The following is a 26,608-nucleotide window of genomic DNA, read 5'->3' on the forward strand; positions in this document are numbered from 1 at the left end:
CTCAAAATACCCCACAGGTATTTTTTATAGCATGTTAAAATTGTCACTTTTTGAGGGTGAGCAAAAACGCACTGTTTTTGTGTGTGTCCCTTTAAATGCAAATGAGCTGCTGCTCCCGTCAAAGAGGGCGGAGTTTCAAGAGGTCCAGTGTGTTAGCAGCTTGATTACCTCACACAGACAAGAACTGGAAATTTCAAAAACTTTTTGCCTTTTATGTTCAAACCGGAGTCGGACAAAGATGGAAGTGACAACATGTAGACACCATTTCTGAATGGTTTGTTGATGAATTTATGTACCTTATGAGTAGTTATCTTCTAGTCATTGATTAGCATATTCTGTCTTGATAATCTATAAATCGTGTTCCCGAGGCCGGGTTTATGTAAATTTTAGGGTTAGTGATGTCAATAACCTGTGAGGAATGTCGTGTATTCCCTACCAGCCGTTTGTTGTAGTCCTTAAAAAGCAATTTCTTTAAAAGCAAAAATCTCCATGTGCTTTGAACTTTGAGCGTTGTAACTTTGCAGATGTTGTTTATGCTCAAACAGCAACATTACACACTAACTAAAGTTAGAAAAGTGAAATCATAATTAACCACTCCTTTAAGAGATTTTTTTTAACTATATCGCCCAGCCCTTGTCTAAAAGCCTCTGTGTTTTTATTAATCTCTAATGGAGTTGTAAAGCTGGAAGCTTACGCTGCTATTTTGAACCAATAATCGGAACAAAAGGCAGTTGAAGGATGACGTGTATAATTCAAATATTTATCTGACTCCAATATAATTAATCTGACTCCATTAAAGTTGTTGTTATTCTTTAACCTCTTATTCTTTAAAGGTAAAGGTCTTTCTTAGAACTGATAGGAAAACGTAGGATTTAACCTGAACGTTTAGATAAGGAAAGTTCTAATCACTTTAGCTTTCAACATAATCAGTGATAAAAGGAAAGATTCTCATAGCCTTTAAAGCAGGCAAAGTTATTTATTAAGTTACATGTTTAAATATACAGACAGTAGAATGGAACAACATACTGTATAGAAAACTTAGTTGTAACAAATAATGCACTGTCGTGCAGAAGAGGCCGTAAAAGCCTTTCTCGTAGTATGAGGTTACGCAGGAGGTTTAGTTTAGGGTTTAAGGTTTAAGGTTTAGTGTGCAGGAGTGGCAGGGTTAAAGCCTTTCTCTCAGATCAACAGTTACCTTTCCTTCTTATACCCTGAGCAAAGCATTGTTAAACATGAGTGGAATACCAACACCGAAACCGACCGACAGGAAACCAAAAGATGAGGCAAATGGGTCGAGATCAAGAGTGGTTTAGTTCACATATACCTTTAAAATGCTTTTTGAAGTACTAGGGCAGTAAAGAGTTCTGCCCATATTTGCTCAGCCCTACAGAGTCTAATGGTGGCCAGATGTTGACCAGAGATAAATCGACTCTGAGAACTTCTTCCCATGTGATTATCTGTGTATCTGCTAAAGATACAGTGCGTAGGCTTGACACTCTCTGACTGAGATATTAAGACACACACACACACACACACACACACACACACACACACACACACACACACACACACACACACACACACACACACACACACACACATTAATACTGTCAACACTGCAACATCGTCTGACCACCAACCACATATCTACCTCTCGGTCTTTCTTGGTCTCGATTATCTCACACATCATACGCACAGACCCTCTCGACCTCTCACCCACACACCATGACTTTGCAAAAACGCCTCACCACCATTTTTTCTTCTCTGAGAAACATGCTTTCGATATGTCAGTGGCTGGTTTCCGCTCACACAAGCACACGCACGCCCATACCCCTCTGTAACCCAGAATCACAGAGCACCTGGGTAAAGGCTGACCGGGAGTGCATGGAGAACAGGTCCATAAAATAATAATAATGATAAAAAGTCTAGGTAACTGGAACAAGAGCTGAAGGGGAAGGAAGATCTGCAGATGAAAAATCGCCACAGATAGTGATCCAAGGCCAAGATGTGTGTACTTCGGTGGTCTATGAATTGTATTAAGTACAGTGGGGGAAGTTGTAATTATCTGATTGGTCAGTTTGAATGTCTCACATTTGGGTTAAAGTCACATGGTCAGGGAAAGGATAAAACAAGATTGTGGGTGGAAATAGACAAGAAATGTACACTTTTCTACCATCTTGCTGACAACGTTTCTTTAGTCATTCGGCAGTCTTGCAGCCTCAACCACTGCAGGAAATCCACTCTTACAATGGCGGTAGTGATACGGCAACAGTCCATTCGTTCACTGAGATCAAACCCTTAACATTAGTCCAAGATCATGTTTATGTTAAAATGCTCTTTTCCGAGCCTCAAAGTGAAGTGTGTAATTTCTGTGCTGTACTAAACTGGGGTGCATTTCCCAAAAGCATTATTAGCCAACTTTGGTCACATTTTCCATCATTGCCAACATAGTTCAATGATTCTGATTGAACAGCTTTCTGTTGTTTGTGAAAATGAACTATAATAATATGACATTAATTGCAGTCTTGAATTGATTAAACAGTAGAAGTTATTACTCCACCTCATTAACATCAATCCTATATTGAACCAAAACGATGGAGGTGCGACTATGTTACTGCAGTTTCAGAGAGTCGTAAACTTTACGGCCCTTTCACACCACAAACGTAAATGCGATGAAGATTTTGAATTGAATTTTTTCTTCATTGGCTGATGATAACCCCCAGCACCTGTGATCAGACATTCTATTTTATATTATGACAGTGATTGACAACTGTAAACATCCGGCCTGTTCGCACCAAGGATGATAACTATAATGATAACTATAACCATGAAGTTTTAACCAATCTCACTCTAAGAGATTGTATGGAAGACTTTTTATCTCACAACTGAGAGTTTATTTCTCGCAAGTGCAAGTTCATATCACGCAATTTTGACTTTATATCACGCAGTTCTGCCTTTATAACACGCAATTGCGACTTTATATCAGAATTGCAAGATCTAAACTCATAATTGAATGAGAAAAAAAGTCAGAATAATAGGATAACAAGTTGCAATTAACTTTTTTATATTTTATTCTGTGGCGGAAACAAGCTTCCATAGAATAGCTAAGTCCATACCACAACTATAACGACAACGTCACAGTGGAACATATCGTGGATATCACTTTCAGAATGATTTTTTTTTCCCAGCTGATGAACATAGTGAACGGCTTGGTGTGAACAAGCCTTTACACAGCGCCTACACCAGACCCAATTAGAACATCACAACTAAATCGCCCCCATCATAATCAATAAAGCTGTCACTGTAAATGTGTGTCTGATTCAACAGTGCCATAAATGGTTTAGCAGAATCTCTACCAGTGACACATTTCTACCGTCGCACGGTTTGCACCATCATACCTCCCAGTTGACTGGTTAGCTTCTCTCTACTGTAATTTTAGCAGCTGCTCTGTTTTTTGCCTAGTATAAATCACCATGAAATCAGAGCCCAGAGCATCTAATGGAGAGATAAAACACAAAGATAGAGAGAGGTGGATGACGTAGGCTAGGAGAGAGAGAAAGAGATTAAAATCAGGCTTGAAAAGAGACCGTTCAACAATGATGAGGTGGCGTCATGTCTGGACGTGGTCTGCTCTCCCTCCAAACAACTTCCACTTCAGCAAAAGTGGCACGATTAGTAGAAGTGTTGTTGCACACTGCAGACAGCACTCTCCTCTGAAGCCTGACCCCAGACCCCTTTAAATGACTCTCTCTACAACCACAGGCTCTGTTCCAAAACATAGTGAGTGGCCGTGCTGTTCTGACTACATGAACACGTTCAAATGATCTATCGAGAGGAGGCCTATACTGTATATACATGGATGACTCACATATGTTTCTCGACAGATTTTCTGCATCCCTTTTTCACCCCGACTCCTCACTTAACTCACTCCAACCGACTCACTCGCTTAACGAAAATTCTACCACCAGCCCATTTGGACACATAAACAACACATGCAGATCTATGTATTTATTCAATGACTTCAAGACTCTCGGGACTAAATATGGTACATGTTGGGTGAACCAATCACATTAAACATGAGTTCTATGTTGATAAATTAAACTCAATGTACTATTGAAATTCATTTATTGGTTTAGTTTTGACACACAAGTTACGCCAATGATGACAGGGTATTTTGCATTAGTTTTCATTCATAATATATTTTTGGACCTACAACAATGGTATTATATAGCTGTTCATTTTACTTGCAAAAAATATTATTGACAAACAAAGCAAGTCTTTCCCTTGTGAAAAAAAGTTTAATTGTATTTAATGTGCATTTGTTTTGTAAAGTGCAACTTTTAAAAAGTACACTTTGTAATAGTCAAATTAAAAGTTTTACTCTAAAGTACATTATGTTTTAATAAACTTTTGTTGTACACTTATTTTGATGTGGGTTGACTAACATACTAAATCACAAAGTACTTGATTATAATATTAACTGTAGTGTGTTATTCAATAATACAGTACATTTAAGGTGAATGTTTTTTTATACTATAGAGCTGTTGAATACAATATTATTTTCTTCCTTTTTTTTTTTGGTGGCTTAATATGAGGAATATGCCACATGTGTTACCACATGAAGAACTAGAGAAAAAAAAAAAACTTGCAAAATAAACCCTATACATATACTGTACATTTTCCATTGAGGAAGAATATGTGGAAGATTTCAGTAGTTTTCTGTTAGCATGTTTGCTTAGATAACAATGCAGTACTGTAATAAGCATAAAGTAAAATAGCCTGTCTCTTATTAGATTTAATTATTTTCATTGAATTTTTTTAGTATTTAATGATTTATATTTATAATCAGCATTTCTCTCACTTTATGTACCCTCTTGGGTATATGTTTGATTAGATTTATTGAAGAATTGTCTTTTGACAGTCCCTTTGTCTCAAAAGGAAAAACTTCATTATGCTGATCGTCTTTAGGAACAGTCCATTTGATGCTTTAAAATGCTGCCTACATAGTAGGTCACTAGGTTTTGGAACAGAGAAATATGTGTCTGTGTGTGTGGTCTCAGTGTTGAGTTAGCATGTTCAAAGACTTCATCAGAACATATTGAAAGCATCTATTTATGAATGTTGTATGAGTCTACAGAGACAGGTGCTTGTATACTGACACGTAAGGAGATTGCTGGGTCTTGACAACCACCAGCCGTTACCCATGATCTCTCTCTCTCCCATACTTAGTGCCCGCTGATTTTTCCTCACAGGGGAGCCACACAAGACCGGCACAGATGAGTCAAAAAATACATCTACATAGACGACTCAGACGAAAATAGGAAGAGAGAGAGAGTGGTAGAGAAAGAGGCTGTAGGTTGTGTCGCATGGTATTCTGTATTTGTGTGAAACAAACTCATTTATTCATGCACTGCAGCTATAAGTATCTTGTCTCACATTTACACAACTCTTCAAAAGCTTAGGGTCAGTAAGACTTTTTTTTTTTTTTTAAAGAAATGAATACTTTTACTTTTAACACATAATGTTACACAATAATTCTAATTCGAATAAATGCTGTTCTTTTGCATCTTTCTGTTCATCAAAGAATCCTGAAAAGATTCTGCACAACTGTTTTCAACATTGATTATAAGAAATTATAAGAAATGTTGCTTGAGCAGCAAATTAGCATATTTAAATGATTTCTGATCATGTGATAGTAAACTAGAGCAATGACTGCTGAAAGGATAGAAAAAAGTGATTTAAAATTCAAATAATATTTCACAATATTACTTTTTTTGTTCAAATAAATGCAACCTTGTTGAGCGTAAGATCATCAAAAAATCTTAAGAACGGTAGTGTATGAGACTTAAAAGTATATGACAAGATGAATAGGATTGGGAATCAAGTACCAGTACTTATTCAGAATGTACAGAATCGTGACATTCATTCCCATTAATGGCAAGAGCAATCAGCACAACCAGTGTAGTTTGATTCTTAAGAACAAGTTCTTTTTAATGAATTAGTCAAAAAGTTTCTCTCTTGAACTCGAGAGTTTTCTGTTTGATCGGTCTAATGAATCAATTGGAGTGAAAATTGTATAAATAAAACATTAGAACAAGTTAACAATAATAATACTGTTTGGTAGTTTAGTTTAGTATTTACAGCACACTATAGCGTGACGTCACCGTCGGCTGGAGTGACTGCAGTTACAAAAATGGATGGCAGCATTTGTTTTCAGCGTGAAGGCCGTGAAAAACACACTAAACATCTCAAACGAGAAAGAGCTTTGCGATTGACTGCACAACTACATTTGACAAGAAATCTGAGGTATATTTTTACAGACTGCCGAAAGCTACAGAACAGAGACGTAAATGGATCCCTGCATTTCATTGAAACAACTCCAGGCACCGAAAGGTGGATTTGCACTTATCATTTTGTGTCAAAATGCTGAATTTAGGGGTAAAATCATACCCTATATATTGTGTTGTTATATATTGTATTGACAACTCATCAATTAAATATTTACCATCGTATATTCTGCATAATTGGATGTTTTTAAATAAACACTGACAAAAAATTATATAAGTTTTAAGGCTGGACGATTTCAACGATATATATTATAACGACACCCGAATTTAGACCTAGCTGTATTGAATTTCTATGAAGCGTTCACAGGCAAATTTGCTTTCTGTATTTCTAAATCAGGCACATAAAATGTCAAGAAACACGATTCCTTGCTCCATGTCAATATCCATGGATCACTGGATCTTTAGTAAGTTGTAAGGGACACTATATTGAGTCCAACCTTTAGTTTAAACTGATAATCGTTTGTTTTACTCGCGTTTTCGGAGTTTCCTCTATTAAATCCAGTCATGAAGCAGCTCTTTTGCCACTCAGTCCGGCTGAGGGGGTCGTAGTCCGGCGGGAAAGTGACGTCAATGCATTCCCTCTATTGAGGGTAGGAAATGCTTTCAAGTACTGAACGAAACATTAAAATTCTATCAACATTTCCTCACCCTCATGCCATCCCCTATGTATATGACTTCTTTCTTCAGATAAACACAAACAAAGATTGTTAGACAACAAATCTTTCTCTGCTTTGATCCTTTCATACTGTCATAGAAGTGTTCATGAGAAGGACGTTGTGATGAAGTGCATTGATGAGTGCATTGGGAAGTTGCACCGTCACTTTTCGCGCGAGCTTCACAACACACTTACATCACAAGGACCCTTTCGTGAACCGGAAGCAATGATTTATAGTTAAACAAGTCAAAAATATTAGTAGTTTTCTTACACACACCTATCGTTTCGCTTCAGAAGACATTGATTCGTCCACTATGGATTACTGTCATGATCGCTCATCAACCGAGCTGCACCCATTCACTTGCATCATATGAACTCACAGAGATGGGTTATCTTCCTAAAAAATCTTTGCTTATGTTTATCTGAAGGAAGAAAATCATATGCATCAGGGATGGCACGAGGGTGAGTAAATGATGAGAGCGTTTTCATATTGGGGTGAAATATCCCTTTAAATTGTTAAGGAACCAAAATCGCTAAGTGGAGCCAGATTCAGATTCAGAACCAGAACAATTTTCTTTTCATCCCTGAAGAACTTCCTTATCAAAACTGGAGCAGCACTGCTTTCCAATCCAATCTGGAGCTTCACTAGACACACTTCATATATATGTTATAATTTGTCTTGATTTTTACTAGTTGTGCAAAGGCACATGAATAAACACACTTAAGTTAGTGCATATTGTGAAAGAGACCATAATAGCAAGGCCTGGGGATGGATGAGTCTCTACCTGTGGGAGATGTTGGATACTGTGCCGTAAGCCACAGATCAACCAATCACATCCTCACAAAGTCATGTGACCACCGAGCAGCAGCCAATCAGATGGCCATATAATCTGGTGAGAGCATCTCAGTCGCCTCGGAGCTTCTCCGATCGGCTGTAATTGAGGAAGTGTTGCTGTAGCGAGGGAGGAGAGTGAGTCATGGCTGGGACTAATTTTAGCTGCACAGCACAGTCAGGGGGTTGGTTTTTCCCCCCACATTTTTTTTTAGGAAATCAAACATCAGTTATTAGAGACTACTTGTCAATCAGAGAAAAAAAAAAAAAAAAACTTGCCTAGTGAAAAATAGTGGCATTGTGTGTCTCTTTGTGAAGAAATAGTTTATTGCTTGTAACCAGATTAGTTTTAATTGTATCTATTTAGTTGTAAATATTTGATCAAGATTTTGTTCTAGGAATAGTAGAGTCATTTACTCACCCTCATGTTGTTCCAAATCTTCTTTCTTGCTCTTGTGAAACACCAAAGAAAGATACATTACAAAATGTGCGGAGCAGGGTCTAAAAATAAACCTTTTAATTAAGGGTCAATATTTATAAGGGCAATTTTTAGAATTGCCTCTTTAAATGTATCCGTGTTGTATTTTATGTCAAATAAAATTCCATTCATATGCTCAATAGGTATGTATGTGGTTGGTTGTAATGTTCAAGGCTGCAAAAAAACAATGTGTAAAAAGAAAGCTTTGATGCAGTGTGAGCAGATATAAATGTAATGATGCAGTCAACACTTTTCATTCAATTTCACATTTAATTTGAATTGTGACAGTCATAATAGATTTACTTTAATTGTGGACAGGCAATTTTTGCCCTTTTATCTTGAATTTGGGGGGCATTTTTGTTTGTTTTGGTGGTATTTTTGCCCCAAGCCCCCGTTAATATCCAATTCTGATGTTAAGTGCTATTTTTTTGTTATGTATATACATATATTTTTTTATCTTTTATATCTCTATGTCTTTTATATTTGTACATCTTATTCTTAGATTTAAGTATCTTCACATGTTTAGCGGAATATGCAATGTCAGTTTGACTCGTGACCTTTTGGGTCATGCCTAAAGTAAATGAGCTCAGGCATGTGAAGTCCAGCAGAAATAGACTCTCTCACAACTGCACTTGTGGAGGAAGGAAGAAGGGAATAAAAGACAGGATGTGACATCAGATGAGGGTCAGAGTGGCCCTGTAGGCCACTCCATTGATTCTTCCTTTCCTTTAGTTCTTCAGGAAGATATGACTTCAGTGTCTGAGCATTTATGTTATGTAAAGATGGTGGGCATAATTATCTCTCGCTTACAGGCACGGTTCCACACAATGCACGGCAGTCAATGTCCCCAATGACATCATGCCAGAGAATCTGCTGTTTTGTGTCGTTTCCATGGCAGCTTTTTTATAGTTCGTAAGCTGGCTGTTCAATCATGGATATATATGGAGGGATGGGGCGTATGGGACATTTATAGTGTAGACTTTGACTCAGAGTCATTATCCTCTTCCATACCGAGCTTACTTTATATATAGATTCACTAAAGTTATATATGTATGTGCTATTAAGCCTGACACTTTTAACTCTGTGACTTAAAGTATTTTCTTTCTTGTTCTCTGCCCACAGAAGGATGAGGTGTATCTGAATTTGGTTCTGGACTACGTCCCTGAGACCGTGTACAGAGTGGCGAGACACTACAGCCGCGCTAAGCAGACCCTTCCCATGGTTTATGTCAAGGTGCGGATCATTCCTAATGGTTTCTATTGTGTGTCCTCTGAATGGTTTGTACATCCTGAGTGAAAACCTTCTCACTGGCGAGTTTACGGGTCAGCCGAGTTTGTGTTGGCATTTCTTCCCTCTCCTCCTGTGCAGTTTTGCGTCACCAGTGTCTTGACTGCTGTGATGACATCATCATGGCTTTGTGCTGTGTCCTGAGCTATATCCTTCCTGCTATTGGCAGGATGTGACATGAAGAGTGAAACACACACACACACACACACACACACACACACACACACACACACACACACACACACACACACACACACACAAATATGTACAGATACAATTATATGCGAAGACCTTCCACATAGATGTTAAATCAGTGGTTATCAACCAAAGCAAAATTTCCAAGAAACTTCCATATATAATTCTGCATATGTATTTTATGTTTTGTATTATATTTGACACATCAGGCTTGTATGACTCATATAGTATGATATAGGAGAATATGGAGATCATACTCAAAGAGTAAATAAACACCTCATATTTATTCAGAGGTCCAAACTTAGCAAAAATATGCAATTTTGTGTGGTTGATGGTATGTATGTATAATGGTAAAAGATGTACAGATAAATGTTCCTCAAAAGCCTGATGTGTTTGGTACTCAATTTTAACTTTTTTTTAAATGATGTCGGATAGTCAGGTAAATCTAAGTTGCTTTAGTCCAGTTAAATGCAAAGTTATTGTATTACTTCAGAAGGGTCATATGGACCTCCTTTATGATATTTAAACAGTATTATGGTGGTTTTATACCGTTTTGAATATTGATAGCACCTGTCCCCACTCACTTTCATTAAATGGAAAAGAGCAGCCATGATATTGTTCGAACATTCACCTTTTTAGTTCCATGGGGGAAAAAACGAAGTCATTTGGATTTGGAAAATGTGGTAAAATTTGGTAAATCATTGATATTTCAAGCCATGAAGGCAAAATTATATTCTACATTTTTAGTGTGCATTATTTGTGACCTGTTATGACGTCTTTTCTAACCTAATGACCTGTGTATATTTCCTTTGTCTTCATCACTGCAGTTGTACATGTACCAGCTCTTCAGGAGTCTGGCCTACATCCATTCCTTTGGGATCTGCCATCGGGACATAAAACCCCAGAATCTTTTGCTGGACCCAGACACAGCCGTGCTTAAACTCTGTGACTTTGGCAGGTCAGTTGGTAATCTCTTGATAGCCAATTCATAGACGCCATGCCCTTTCTGATTACCTTTCAAAGGTCCAGTGCCGGCCCCAGTGGATCTATGAACTGAAAGCATCGCTTTACTGCATTTAACCTGATAATCCCATATTACACCTCACCAGAGGCCTCCAGATGGTCTCGCTATGCTCTGAGATATCTGTGCTGACTTCAGCTTTTTTCATTTAACCTGCTTTCCACATTTTCTGCTTTAGGATACTAGTGAAGATTTTAGGTGAAGTGATATTCGGGTATCCATTTTTCACTTGCCTTACGTGGGTTGACTGAAAAGAGGGCATGAGACCTTGAGATGTTAACAACTCAACTTAACATCTAGACATCTTTAGATTTCATTTGACTTCATAGCTCTTAGCTAAAATACAGGAAAAGTTTAGTCCAAACACTTTTAGGGGTTAGAGTTACTCAAAAGTCATTTGTCATTTGCTTGACCTCATGTTATTCCAAATATTTTTCTTTCTTTTTCTTTTTTCTGTGAATCGCAAAAGTAATTTTCCATACAAAGGGCCTATTCATATTTAGCCAATTCATACATTTTTACTGATCAGATAGCTATCCGATCGTGAAAAGACCAGGTGCTAGGGCTGGGACAACGCGTCGAAGTCATCGATGACGTCGACGCAAAAAATACGTCGACGCAAAATATGCGCGTCGATTCGTCGACCTGTTTTCATTTCTCTAAAAAACGTGTGCAAATTACTTCACAGTGTGTACCTTATGTGCGCTGATACGCGATGGCCATCATTCTATCCAACGGTATATAACCAATCCAGGGGTTTTTCCTGCATTGAATTTTTTTTTGGCGGCCGCTAAAGCCGTAGAATAGAATGACTGACTGCGCTTGACAGGGCGCATATGACGAGAGAGAGCCCCGGCCGCGCGCGCGCGCACTCACCGTCTTCAAACAACACGAGCGCTGTCTTGCTCTCTCTCCCTCGTGCATATTAATCAAAATCATTAGACACGATAGAAAAAGGGCGGAAGACCAAAGTTTCACGTGGAGCATTCGGAGATTTTTTTCTCTTGAATTACCGCGGAGTGTGAATTGTGGTAAAAATAAACTGCCGGGATAATCACACAACGCTTGCCGTAGGCTACACGTCCACTAATGACACGTCCGATTCGCGAACTAATGACTCATTTGAACCGATTCACTTTAATGAATGGTTAAAACAACTGATCTGTCCAACACTGAACTCACGAGGCGTCTGAATCGGTGTATAACAAATCGGTAACACTTTACAATAATGTTCCATTTATTAAATTCTAGTTAAGTACTTTTTTTTATAAGTATTTTTTTTATTTTTTTTAAGAAAAAGGTGAGTGGCAGAGTGTATTACTATACGTTGTTGTTATTTTTATGTGAATGAAGAATTAAAATATGCACTTTTTTTCAGTAAGCTAGGACTATGTGTTTTCAACATAAATGTTCAATTCTGTTGGTTCAGGAAGGACGCCATGACAGGCTGCTGGCTCCCACTGTTATTTTTATTTTTTTTATTTTTTTGTTTGTTGGAAAAGCACTCTCTGTATTAGCTTAAAGCCCCCAAGTTTACATTGGTTACTGTATTCTTTCAATTGCTCTAAACAAGTATCTTGGGTGATCAAATTGTTGTTATTTTCATCTGAAAGAACTTTTTTTCAGTAAGCTAGGCCCTATGTGTTCAGTAAGCTTGTTTCAGTAAGCTATGTGTTTTCAAGGCTTTAAGGTTTTATTGAATGCTACCTCTGACTAAGAATGCATTACTATGCACTTGTATAGTCTTTTATTTTGGAATTTTAAGAGCAATAAACATACATTGCAATGTTAAGGAATTCATGTTTTTTTCATTCAGATATGTAAATTAACATGTATAAATTGCTATTAGTCAATTAATGTGGATTGGGGAGATAATCGATAATCGAATCGAATCGATATCGAATCGGACTGGAAAAATGAATCGTTAGATTAATCGATGCATCGAAAAAATAATCGCTAGATTAATCGTTTAAAAAATAATCGTTTATCCCAGCCCTACCAGGTGCAAATCCCCTCTGAAACACTTTCGAGGCTTGAAATTAGCTGATGATAAAATAAATGGAGCTCATATACGTTGCTTTTGTTGACGTGAACTTGTATATAGCATGGGAATTAAAGATCAGTATTATATTTATGTGGAAACACATTTATGAGGCCAAGTGTGAATGAAACCGTTTTATCAAATCGGATAGATATCCAATCAGAGAAAATGCATGGAGTGGCCCAAAAAACTGAATGGTGATTTTTACGGCTATATCAAAATATAGACAATAGACATACTCGATTAAAATTGTGATGAGTGTGATCAGAGACTGTACTGGATCAGAGAGTTACAGTGAAAATATGTCTTCTTGTTCACAGTGCTAAGCAGTTAGTACGTGGAGAGCCCAACGTTTCCTACATATGCTCACGGTACTACAGAGCCCCTGAACTCATCTTTGGAGCAACCGACTACACCTCCAGCATAGGTATATGAGCTGTAATCATACTACAACCACATCTACCATGCAAATCATTTCTGCTTCAATCAACTACTAATGCCTTTTATCATGAAAAATACGCAAATTCATACCAATAGTGACCCTTGTGAAAAAGAAGTACATTCTTTTTTAAAAAAGCATACATTTATATGAGTACTATGATAAGAGTATTTCCTTATTACGAAAATAATATACTTAAGTGCGAACTGAATGTGATTTTTTGGACTCTTAATTGCATGTTAATTGCAATTAGATACAAATGTATTATAGTTTTATATTAATATTAAATGCAAGTACAATTTTTTTCTTTTAAGATTTGAAGTACACTACATGTGCACATTCAGTACAATTACGGACACTTCTTTTTCACAAGGGGATTCACTGATGTATCAGTTAGGGTGAATATTTAATTGATGTTTGGCTGTTGTGGGACTAGCAATAATCATACCAGGTTGTCCGATTCATAGTGATAGTAGTTCCAAAATCTACTGCCTGGAAATTTCAGATTTCAGATTAGTTCATTTCGAGCAATAATTGTGTAAAATTTTTGTTGTTATTTTTTTATTTATAAAATTTTATCTGTCTAATTTAACTATGATCAGTTAGTTTTATAAATTACATTATAGCGGCCACCTTGATCTCTAAATATTGTATCGGAAATTGAAAAGTCATATCAGTTACATTTTATTTGTATAGTTCACGTTAGACATTCTGCTAACTATAAGTCATTTTGCAACTATTTAAACTATTTAACTATTTGCAAACTAGTAGATTGTTAAGTTTAGGTTTAGTAGAATAAGTACATGCAATTACTTATAGTCAGTAGAAAGTCTGCTAGGGGCATCACAATAAAGAGTTAGCAGATATTAAGCAGACCGTCTAATAATTCTCTGATGACTGTAGTTGCAAAGTTAAGTATAGTTAGTTTTCTAATTTCTAAAGTGGACAATCGAAATAAAGTGTTACCGACCATTCTTGCAGATAATAGGCCTTATATGGAGCTTAAGTATCTCTTGTCAGCTCACAATATTCTGAGCATTGTTTTATGCTTTTTTGTTTTACGTGCCATTTGTGATTTTGCATGGACATGCATTGAACATAGAAGAACAGAAGGCTCGTAGCGTAAAGGATGTGTTCTGCACAGTTCTGCTTTTTATGCGTCCTTGACCTCTGGTTAATAAGAATGTCCCTCCCTCACTCTCAGCATCTCTCTGACCCCCTTTCCCTGCAGATGTGTGGTCAGCTGGCTGCGTGCTGGCGGAACTGTTGCTAGGACAACCAATTTTCCCCGGCGACAGTGGAGTAGATCAGCTGGTGGAAATCATCAAGGTACTGGCGCCGCTACACCGGCACTTCTGTCTGATTTAATCTCTATGTTTGCATGAGTTTGTGGGAAGACCTATGAACTGACTGTTGCACAGATGGTTTAGATGGTTAGTTATGTACAAGATGATTTATGGGTGTTTCTTCAAGAAAAGGCAGGTTTAGCCTTGTGGGCTTTTAGAAGGTAAACTCTCTTAAAACTTTTCACACTCTTACTAGTTAGTGTTAATTACAAATATATTTAATTACATGCCACCCATGTTTCAATAGAACTGACATTGAGGTCTATGTTAGTTTACCATAAATGCATTCTACAATACACTTTAAACATATTTCAAAAACAATAGAAGTAATTCTGAAATTATATATAAAGCTTATGAGGTTAACTGAAAACTTCTGTCATCATTTACTCACCCTCATGTCATTCCAAACCTGTAAGACTTTTGTACTTTTGATATTTTCATGAAATCTGAGAGATTTCTGTTCCTCCATAATTGACAGTTCATGCAACACTTTGACGCTTCCAAAAATTTGTAAAGAAATCATAAAACTAATCCAAATGAATCGAGTGGTTTAGTCTAAATTTTCTTAAGAGACACGATCACTTTATATGATGAACAGATAGAATTTAGGCTTTTATTCACATATAAACATTATTCAACTCGCATATCAGATTTGATAAACGGAGGCTAAAGGATGTTCGCTTGCTGTGTGAGAACCAATGAGGTTATCCATATGAATCGAGTGGTTTAGTCCACATTTTCTGAAGAGACTCGATTGCTTTATATGATGAACAGATTAAATTTAGGCTTTTATTCACATAAACATTGATCAGTGAACATAAACAGAAGCTCAACTGTACTTGCTTGATGCGCAAGAACAAACTTCTTGTGGAAACTCAAACGTGCTGCGTAACACGTGAATGAACCTCATTGGTTCTTGCAGAAGCTCAAACGTGCTGCGTAACACGAGAATGAACCTCATTGGTTCTTGCTGAAGCTCAAACGTGCTGAGTAACACGAGAATGAAGCTTTATGATCTCTTTGGGAACTTTTTGAAGCGACAAAGTGGTAGAGGCTCGTACGGTCAATGGAGGGACAGAAATCTCTCGGATTTCATTTAAAATATCTTCATTTGTGTTTCGAGGATGAATGAAAGTCATACAGGTTTTGAACGACATGAGGGTGAATGAATGATAATAATTTTTTCATTATTGGGTGAACTAAAGGGTCTTACTTAAGTGAGTCAAAAAACACTACAGTTCAGATAATTGCATGTAATATGTAAGATGTGGAATAGACATAATTTTATAGAAAATGTATAATAAAAAAAATAACTTTCACAAAATAAATATTGAAATAGTTTATTAGTATTTTTTATCAATTGAAAATTCTGTTTTTGTTTTTATATCAAAAGTGTAAAACAATCAACTTTATTCCTAAAATTAATTTGAAAACTAAAACAAACAAAAATAAGAAAGGCTTGGTAAAACTTTTTCAAGACTTTGTCATGTGAACTTCATATAACAAAAAGAAAGTGGTGAAATCCTTTTTAATAAAAACCAACCTCCGGAACATAAAGTTGGCTATAGCTGAAGAAACACCATTATATTATCTTGACTGGTCTCTCTCTGTGTTTGTGGTCACAGGTGCTTGGCACTCCCACACGCGAGCAGATTCGGGAAATGAACCCAAACTACACCGAGTTCAAATTCCCCCAGATTAAGGCCCATCCATGGACTAAGGTGAGTAAACAGGTACAGGTCAACTGTTTTACTACTTCTAGCACAGCCGCCTTCCACCTCCAGCCCTCAGCTCGACTCATCATCCTGGCTCCATTTCATTCACATCACCCGTCACAGGACTCGCCGACTTTATTTCATTTAATGTTCTTGGACTCTCTACTTCTCAATTAGTTGATTAAAGAGGATGGACAAATTTCAGTCAGGATTGTGTCTGACTGTAGTCGTCCTCTTTCTGAGCTCTGTTGTGACGGTTAGCCAAGTGACATTACAGTCGCACTGTTCCGATTTCTAGTGAGCTGCCTATGAAAGAATCCTGTTCAGAAAGGTAGGCGGAATAATTATGCAGTCTTGTAGAATAGCTTGATTTAGAAGAGAGAAAGCAATTCCGTAATGCACTATGTCAAGATAAAAAATAAAATAAAATCCAAGATGCTGGCAAAGAAATTATAAATATGTAAATATACACTATGTATCAATATAATTATAATTCATTCAATACTAAATTAAATAAAGATATAAAAGGCCTATTTTAATCAGTATTCGTGTTCTATGTATTATAATAAGGCAGCTGCATATTTACCATTAGTCTAGGATGGCATTTCACTAGGTTTTGGAGCAGATCCACTGTCAGCCAGTGATGTCACATCCGCATGTTCATTTGAATTGAATGACCTCACCAGATATGCTCTGCATTGCTTACTGACTTCATTGCACTTAATTGTTGTTTGCTGTGTTCGTTGTTTTTGGTTTAGATTGTGCTTGTGATATATATATATACTGTTCAAAAGTTTGGGGTCAGTTAGATTTATTTTAATTTTTTTTAAGAAATGAATACTTTTTTATTCAGCAAGGATGCATTAATTTTTTTGGCCGCTCAACTGATTTCAGAAATGTTTCTTGAGCATCAAATCATCATATTAGAATGATTTCTGAAGGATCATGTGACACTGAAGACTGGAGAATTGATGCTGAAGATTCAGCTTTGCCATCACAGGAATAAATTACATTTTAAAATATATATTTAAATTGAAAACAGTCATTTTTTATTCTAAAAACACTTCACAATATTTAGTATAATTTTATAGCTTAAGAGACTTTTCAAGAGACTTTTCAATTTCAAAAACATCAACAAAATAAATCTCACTGACCCCACACCTTTAAGCGGTATTGTAGATTTTGCCTTGCAACTGAAACTGTTAGCATGTACATTAAACTGAACTTGCTGAGTCATTTGAAAATTGCAGTTGAAGGACAGCTAAACTGTTCTGGATGGACATGTTTCAACTGGTAATGAGTCTTGCTACTTTTCTTTTGTATGATTAGAAAGCAATTTTGTCAGAAAGAAACTAAGTGTCAGTTTAGGTTAACACTTTCAGGGTCCAATTCTCATTATTAACTAGTTGCTTATAAGCATGCAGATTACTAGGAATTATTAAGCACATATTAATGCCTTATTCTGCATGATCATATCCCTTCTACATATCTACATCCCTTAATCCTACCCAATACCTAAACTTAACAACTACCTTACTAACTATTAATTAGCAGTAATTAAGAGTTTATTGAGGCAAAAGTCATAGTTAATAGTTAGTTAACAATGAGAATTGGACCCTAATCTAAAGTGTGACCCAGTTAATTCCCAAGTTATTGCTTAAAAAACATTTTATACTTGAAAAGTATTATGCAGATATGACGATTAAACATGTCTGGCCATTTATCCAACACTGTCCACATGAAGTATAATGGCAGGATCTCTCATATGCCCCCTGGTGGTCATTGTGTATAGTACATGACTAAGCTGCAGGGTGTGTTTAGTCTTATCCTGCTTCCAATCAGACCCCTCCCTTCAAGACAGTCTTACCTTCTGCACGGGATATGCCCAAACGCCTGTGACTCAAATCTTCCTATTTCTCTGTCAGAAACAGTTAGGCCTAACCCTAACCCTAACCCTTAAAGACTTGCCAACAAAAAGCATTTGAACATTTTACCCTTATTACCCAGGGGTAAAAAAGTTCCTTTAAAACCCCATTATGGGACATGATGTCACTCTATACAGGACAAGTTGCCACAATGGGAACCTGGGGCCTCATTTCTAAAGATGTGCGTGTAATCATCCTAAGTGTGAATAAAAGATAATTTCCTAAATGATTCATAGATGATTCAATTTCCTATTAATGATTCATAAAACATCCAAAGGAACAAAAAACCTTCCTAAAGGCATGCCATGTGAATTACGGTGAGACGGAATGAAATATAAAGCTTATGTACAAGTTATTCATTCATAATGTGCAGTTATTAATTCAAAAAAAGGTTTGAAAGCAAGCTTTCCAGTTATCACACAGTTTCTGCTTAACAAATCAAGATTTGTTCCTCATTTTTAATGGACAAGATTATGCTGGCTTTATGTGCTATCGGAAATGTTCCTACTTTCCACTTCTGAAGTTATGATTACGAGCTTGTCACATTCAAGTGCTTTGTTGTCGGAAAGAACAGGAATCACGGAGAACACCAGGTTTATTCTTGCCTGAAAATCGTATTAAAGCCGAAATGACATTTAGTGTCCCATTCATTGACATTAACTGCACTATCAAGAATTCTGGGATTTCGGTCAAATCCAGGCTATTTTCGCTGTGTATAATACATACACTGCGCTTTAAATGATTATTCATATAAATATGCACTACTTTAAAGACAAGATGAGGCGATGTAGCTGTTGTGGAAAAAAATATTAAAGAATTGCAGTCACAGCTGTTTTCCATTTTCATAAACTTTAAGACATGCCCAACTCAGAAACTTGGGTATCAAAATCATCCGAGAGCTTCCCAGTGGTAAATACGACTTGAGAAGGGCCTGTTCATGTCCATTTTTTAACTAGGAAACTCATATTTATGATAATTCCAATAGCACATGTCATGAAGGCAGCATTAAATCCATGGAATTTTTGATCATGTCAGATTATATTTACATTTTATAAATGAGGCCCTTGCTGTTTGTTGAGACCAAAATATGTAAAGGAGGCCATCATTTTTAATCTCTGCATATAGGTTTCTTCTCTTACTAAACTTCTTAAACTTCTCCGCAGGTGTTCCGGCCACGCACGCCTCCGGAAGCCATTGCATTATGTTCCCGGCTGTTGGAGTACACACCAACCGCTCGACTGACCCCACTAGAGGCCTGCGCTCATTCCTTCTTCGATGAACTGCGGGATCCAAACGTCAAGCTTCCTAACGGGCGTGAGAAACCGTCCTTATTCAACTTCACAACTCAAGGTAAGGCACTATTTTGCATTTTTCTTTTATGAAAAAATGTTGTCAGAAGCAAGACAAGCCATTTGTTGATGATATTTAAATCTTTTTTTTTTCTTTTCTCTTCACTCAGAGCTGTCCAGTAACCCATCCCTGGCCTCTATCCTAATTCCCGCTCATGCACGTAACCAGGCAGGAGCTTCTACTCCCACCAACACCTCTACCACTTCAGGTCAGTTCTTGTTTTAGACACTTTTGTGTTCATCTGTCATCCCTGATTATTTGTATATAGCTTACTCTGATAAAATGTCCATATTAGGGGTGTGCAATATTGAAAAAATGATACCTCGATATTTTCTGGGATTTTGTCGGTAAAGATAGTTAGATTGTGTTTTGCTGAGTGTGTGTGTAATGGAGGCCAGCTAGTAAGAGCTGTGCAAGTAAACCTCACTCCCCTGGCCTCAAGAGTCGCACTAGCAAGTGACGCTATAGACTGCTGTCCTTAGTGTCCTTGTTAGCACGCCTGCCTCCCGAACTGGAGACGCTGATTCTAATCCCGCTCAAAGCGGGTCGAGTAGGACTGGTTACATCTGGTGCCGTGACCCGGATGGGAGTGAGGTTTAGGGGGGTCAGTGTAACGGAGGCCAGCTAGTAAAAGCTGTGTGAGTAAAACTCACTTCTCCAGGCCACAAGAGGCGCACTAGCGACTGACGCTAGAGAGTGTGATCTTAAGCGTTCTTGTTAGGGCACCTAAATCCCATGCTGGAGACGCCGGTTCGGTTGAGTAGGACTGGTTACATGTGCTTGTGCTGATACCATGACTGTTTTAGGTATTTTTTCTTACCTTACTAGATGTGTGCATCATCTTTTATGTCAAATTCCATTCTTTATGAATGGATCATCAGCAACACTGATTAATTTTTTACTGCATGTTGTTTGGACCATATGACTTTCTTGGTCACATGATTTAGATTTTATGGACGTTTTACAAATAGTGGTGAAGTGGTGAAGCTGTTTTATTTATTTATTTATTTTACTCATTACTATTGATTAAAATGGAATTCTTTTAATGTGACTTTTTATTATTTTATTATGACATCAAGACAGTACATAACATACAGTATATACTAATAAAAATGAAAATATATTCTCTTTGTGTGCAGATGCCAATAGTGATCGTAGTCAGACCACAACTGCAGCCTCTGCCTCCGCCTCCAACACCTCAACCTGAGAGCTCCAGCCAATCAGAACTGACCCTGCCTCCAGGGCCACGCCCACCCCACTGCTCACCAGCTTATTGGGCAGGATTTGAGTCATGTAACCACTCTTATTCAGACTGCAAGAGCCAACCTTCATTTACGTCTTTTTTTTAACGAAGTTCAGAAAGAGTTCAAAATGATACTTGGAAAAGCCTTGTCGGGTGTAGTTCACAAGAGCGACAGAGACAGAGAAATCAGTGAGGATACGGTTGGGAGGGGGGGGTTAAACCATAAAACCATAAAACCTGGTCTGTGACCAGCCGGAACTTTCTTTTTTTTCATTCTCAGAGGACAATCTTGTTATGTAAGCAATCCGGTAGCCAGATCCATCCACTTCCGTTTCCATTTGGACTCCCCTTCTCTCAACTGGACTGTCTCTAGCTACACGTTCTGTCCCTTTCTACTTTTCCAGGTTTCTTATAGCGCATGGCTACCCAATATATATATATATATGTATGTATGTATATATGTATGTATGTATTGGGTGAAAATGATGCAGCATTCAAAACTAAAGGAAATATCGTATCTAATTGTATCCTAAAAAAACCACAAAGCACTATACAAGAGGTATAAATGTAAAAACCGCATGTTCCAACCACAAAGCTAACAGAGAAATTCTCTGTTGCAGATGATCCTGGACTTTTAAGTCTGCTGAATGTTTTATTTGGTTTTATAAAATGGGCGGTCTAAGGGGAAGGGCAGACATTTTGATTGACAAGTGAGACGTGCGTCTCCATCTCTGTGTTCTTGTATGATATATACATACACAGTTTATATATTACTTTGCATTATGTAAAATAAATATATATATATAGTTATATATAGATCTATATCTAGCATCATCGGTCCAGAATCCATCACGGATTGTCAGGGCAGCGGCGAATTTTGTCGCTGACCAAAATAATACAGTATGTTTATGACTAAGAACTTGGACACATTTTGCTGGAGCTCCTTTCTTGCAAGCGTTTCGCTCTTTTGTGCTGTTTTCTGTTCGCCTGGTAGAATTACAATCACCTTCTGTCCTGATTTCCTCCCGTTATTTATTGTCGCGTGTGGGTCAGTGTTGTAACGCTCAGATTAATTGTTCGTATTCACACTGCGAGTTACAGCTAAACATAAAGAATAGATGAAGATCGACTTGGCGCAGACTTCTCTGAGACGACTCTCGTAATGTTAAACTGAAGTGGCTGTGTTGGTTCAACCACTACTTACGTTTCCACATACTTTCAACCTGCTTACAGAAAAATGTACTTTTTCTTTATCCAGAATGTCTTAATACGCAAAGTATAGCAGTACATGAAAATGGCAGACATGTATATACAGTACAGAAATGTTGCTCCTCACCAAATTCTGGCTTTTACACTTTTATTTTACTTTTATTTTTGTATAATTTGTAAGCATGTGTGAGTGAATGTGTACATGCGTGTGTTCTACTATGTACATATATATGCTGACCTGAGAACTGTTAATGAGCGAAAACAAAGACGAGGGATTAAATGAAAAATGGATAAAAAAAGAAAAAAAAGATTAAAAACAGATTTAAAAGATCAGGGTAAGAATGACCTGTTTGTTGGATACTGTAGACAAGGAGCTTTCTCCAGCCATATAGTTCAATCTTATCTGTACAGTAGGTGCCAGCTATATTATTGTAACTATATCTAGTAATGTATAGTGTATCTATAGTTTGGAGTGCCTTTGCTTCCATAAACTTCCTGTCCCTAGGCCACACCCCCTTTCTGTCTACACTCAAGGCAGGCCACACCCCTTCCTGTGACCCTCTGCAGGTGCTGTCGATTGGTCAAGTCAGAATGACTGACAGCCGACTTCATTTTCTGTCACAAACCACACTCGATGTTTTTCCTTATTTTTTGCTTTGGATTCACTCACTTATTGGCACAAAGATGTTTTTGTGTGTGGAGGAAGTCACGTTCCTGTGGAGCCAATCACAATGTACGTTCTTACACTCGTTCCACTACCAAAGCGAACCAACTATGAGCGTGTTGTGACGTAACTGCGACACATCCCAGGGGCAATAATGATTTCTTTGGTGTTTTGGCTCGTTGGCCAGCTGACAGTACGCAGTAGAGATGTCCCGTAGCACCCGCCGGACCCTCATCCCCGCACCCTCAATGTAAAGCTTTGCTTGTAAGATACGCATTCATAGATGTGTCGCTTTCCACAAATGGTGTGACCACTTCTCGTGACTAAAGTTAGAGTAAAAATGTAAAGACACAAGGGTTAAAAACAATTACCAAAAAAAAAAAGAAAAAAAAAAAAAAAAAAGTTAAGGACTGTGGGCTACAGACTATCGCATTAAATACACTTATTGGGAAAAAAAGTTGTCTTGGTTTAAAAAGAAAAAGAAAAAAAGCAACCTGTATAACATTAATATTACTTGAATGCCTCTGTTTGTGACTGAAATTTTTATTTTATTTTAAATATATTCTTTTTCTGTGAAGGTATGCTAAATGTCTCCTCTCCTTGTAAATATGTCCGTTTTGGTCCTTGGTGTGACTTGGATTCAGAGACTAGTTACCTGGTACTGTAATTTGCATTAAATAAAGAGTAGGATAGCTTGGAAATGACCCTGCATTTGCCATGTGTCTTTCTTTTCGCAGCCCAAAATGTGTCTCATCTCAAATGCAGTCCATTTTGATTAAATTAAAGTTCAATTAAATGTTTCTTTTTTTTCCCCCTCTCCACTCTTGATTTGTTTAAATGTGATTCTGGTAAGTGCCTGGGTTCAAATTAAACATATACGGTAACTTGAATGCATTTTATGTTGCTTTAGCTAAAAGCATCTGCCAAATGCATACAAATATTAATAATAAAATTAAAAAAAAGTGCACACTGCCATTTGGGGTTTGTAAGGTTTATTTATTTTTATTTATTTTTTAAATGAATACTTTATTCAGCATATGGTAGATGCATTTAATGTACCAAAAAAAAATAAGTGCTTTTAAATGTAATCAAATAATCTTTTTTTTAATTTTTTTTATCATGATTTCCACAAAAATAAGCAGCACAACTGTTTTCAACATTTATCAATGATTCATGAGCATCAAATCATCATATAACGATTTCTGAAGGATCATGTGACACTGAAGACTGAAGTAATGATGCTGAAAATTCAGCTTTGACATCACAGGAATAAATTACATTTTAAAATATATTACAATAGAAAACAGTTATTTTAATCTGTAGTAATATTTCGCAATTTTACTGTATATTTAATCAAATAAATGCAGTCTTGGTGAGCATCTCACACTTCTTTCAAAAACATAAAAAATTAAACAGTAGTGTACATTATGAGTAAATGATTTACACAATTGCACAGTAAACAATTCTGCACACATTCTCATACAATTTTGCATTTATTTTCCTGAGAGGGTCATATGTCTCACACTGAAAAATAACCACTGTAAAGAGAAAAAACCTGAGTGTACTGTGTAGTAATTATTCATGTTATGACAAGTTTCCTTATCATTTTGCAGGCAGGATGAAATAATTGCTTAATCTACACAAAATGGCAACATGAAGGCATTTTCAAAAGAGTTTGACCTTTACATTATAGATACCTGATATCTGAATCTTCTGCTTTTATGTGGAGGAAATATGTGAAAGACTCACATAAAATACTGCACACCCATTGGAACCCGAAACATCTGCTCTACATTGTCATGTGTCACACATAACACTAGCTCACAATATTCACATTGATTGTCATTGTTAAGTGTTTAAATGACAGAACCAAGTGTCTAGTGAAAAGAACCAAAAAAAGTTCTAAATGACCTCTAAATGCTATTCTGGTGTCTGTTCAGTAAAATCTGAAAACCTGATTGTGACACTAAGTGAAAAAGTTTACTCTAAAACTGTCAAAAGGCAATCACTTCTCAAGAAAGTGTCTTAAAATTTCAGAGATTCTTCAAAATTTTAGACATTTACATGTTTCGCAAAATACAGTAAGCTTTGTTTCTAATATTCAGAACAGAGATGAAATTACAAGCTATTACAAATATATATATATATATATATTGACACACATCACAGAGTGAATCTCACAAAACCTAAAGAACATTATCCAGGTCCAGAAATTTCACTTCAAAATCAAAGGTATTTTGAACAATCTCATTACCATAAATACATTCAAAAAACAAACACATTCTCATTACTGAAATAAATTTGTTCATTTTGGAGAGTAAAATATGACCTGAACATGTTCTTTATGAGATTCATAACTCCATAAGTACACTTACATTCGTGTCTTGTCAAATATAGCTACTAAAATGTATTTAATATAACCTGAACACCATTAGAAGCAAGCGATTAACTTATACCACATTTAAACAGAAACAATAAATAAACAGATTTGTCAAGACATACGGCAGTTATACACAGTATGCATCATACTATCATATTTTCATTTTTATAATTTGTGATCTCTCCAGCAATAACATAATATTATATAATAATAATCTCTTACAGCATCTTACCCTGCAAAGCTTATGAGGTAACACTTTCATAAGGTTCTATTAATGTTTGGGACAGTTAATAAAGTTAATTTAAGTTAGTTAATAAAATACAACAGTTACTAAATAATATTAACAGATACAGCTTTTGGCTTTTATAATGTGTTAGTAAATGTTGAAATTAATATGCTTTCGAAGTATTAATAAATTCTTTAGGCAGTTAGTTCATCTTAATTTATGGAACCTTACTATAAAGTGTTACCCTTCATGACAAAAAGGGAAAATTCAAGTCGAATCTTGGTTACACTTAATTTTAAGGTGTCTTTGTTACAGTGTAATTATACATATAAGTACTGAGGAATATTAATTAAGAACATGCACTTACTACAGGGTTAGGAATGGGGTTTGGTTTAGGGATAGTTTAATTATACATAATTTACTGGTATTACTGCAGTAAGTACATGTAACGTGTAACAAACACTAAAATAAAGTGTTACCAAATCTTACGTTTACACGACAACGATGTACTAAAAACCAAAACGTTTTTTTCCTTGCGTTTTTCACGTACAGACGACAACGTTGTCAAAACGATCCCCGTTCACATGGATGTGCGAAAACGACTAAAAACGCTGTATTATTCATGTCAGGCCAGTAGTTGGCGACGTCACTTTGTAACGAAACACTACGCATGACGTCACAGTTTTCGCAAAATCTCGTTATTGTACTTTACACAGAGACAATAACGGTTTCGCTTTTAAAAACACAAACTCATTTTCGCTGTTGTCGTGTAAATGAACGGCCAAAACGCATTACAAGTTTTACGTTTTTAGTTCCGTTTTTAAATCGGTGTCGTGTAAACGGCCCCTTAATCTAACCCCGCATTTCAAGCTTCATTCATGCAGTAAATGTAAGAGATAAAACAGTAATGTGACATCCTACATCTGCTTATGAACCACATAATCTTCTTTCGCGAAAAGATTCCGAAAAAAAAGACTGCTTGTCAGATAAACTCAAACACAATTACATTACATTTAATAACAATTTCACGATTACCGTGTGCTGCTGTTCAGTAGTTCATCATCAGTAGTCACCGCCCTTGTTTTGACTAGTCTTTTAATCTTCAGTGTCCTAGCAGCCGTCTTTACTTATTATTTCCAACAAAAGCGGAGACACATCAGGCTGAATGTCCTGGATTTTCAGCACTTGTTTTGTGTACTCTTCGTTCATACTCCTCATCTCAGTCAGGCACGCCATGATCTTTGGGTACAGCAGA

At 36.7% G+C, this 26,608-nt stretch overlaps 2 protein-coding genes across 3 annotated transcripts in view; one reads left to right on the top strand and one right to left on the bottom strand.

Moving 5' to 3' along the window:
* gsk3ba (glycogen synthase kinase 3 beta-a) overlaps positions 1-23,451 on the top strand; it is a 61,759-nt gene extending 38,308 nt beyond the window's left edge. The window contains exons 4-11 of one of the 2 annotated variants that reach the window (XM_082175838.1): positions 9,435-9,545; positions 10,622-10,752; positions 13,177-13,283; positions 14,527-14,624; positions 16,267-16,374; positions 19,445-19,631; positions 19,741-19,839; positions 20,771-23,451. In XM_082175838.1, the coding sequence (XP_082031964.1) occupies positions 9,435-9,545; positions 10,622-10,752; positions 13,177-13,283; positions 14,527-14,624; positions 16,267-16,374; positions 19,445-19,631; positions 19,741-19,839; positions 20,771-20,838 (909 nt within the window). In that variant the 3' untranslated portion in view covers positions 20,839-23,451. The remainder of the gene's footprint in view (positions 1-9,434; positions 9,546-10,621; positions 10,753-13,176; positions 13,284-14,526; positions 14,625-16,266; positions 16,375-19,444; positions 19,632-19,740; positions 19,840-20,770) is intronic. The other variant, XM_082175839.1, reaches the window with a different exon arrangement.
* A 76-nt stretch (positions 23,452-23,527) lies between these two features.
* The window catches only part of nr1i2 (nuclear receptor subfamily 1, group I, member 2), a 34,231-nt gene continuing 31,150 nt past the window's right edge, over positions 23,528-26,608 (bottom strand). Inside the window, exon 9 of the mRNA XM_082175834.1 lies at positions 23,528-26,608. Coding sequence (XP_082031960.1) covers positions 26,464-26,608 — 145 coding nt within the window. The 3' untranslated portion in view covers positions 23,528-26,463.

Source organism: Leuciscus leuciscus (genome assembly GCF_965113295.1).
Source record: "Leuciscus leuciscus genome assembly, chromosome: 7".
Taxonomy (NCBI): domain Eukaryota; kingdom Metazoa; phylum Chordata; class Actinopteri; order Cypriniformes; family Leuciscidae; genus Leuciscus; species Leuciscus leuciscus.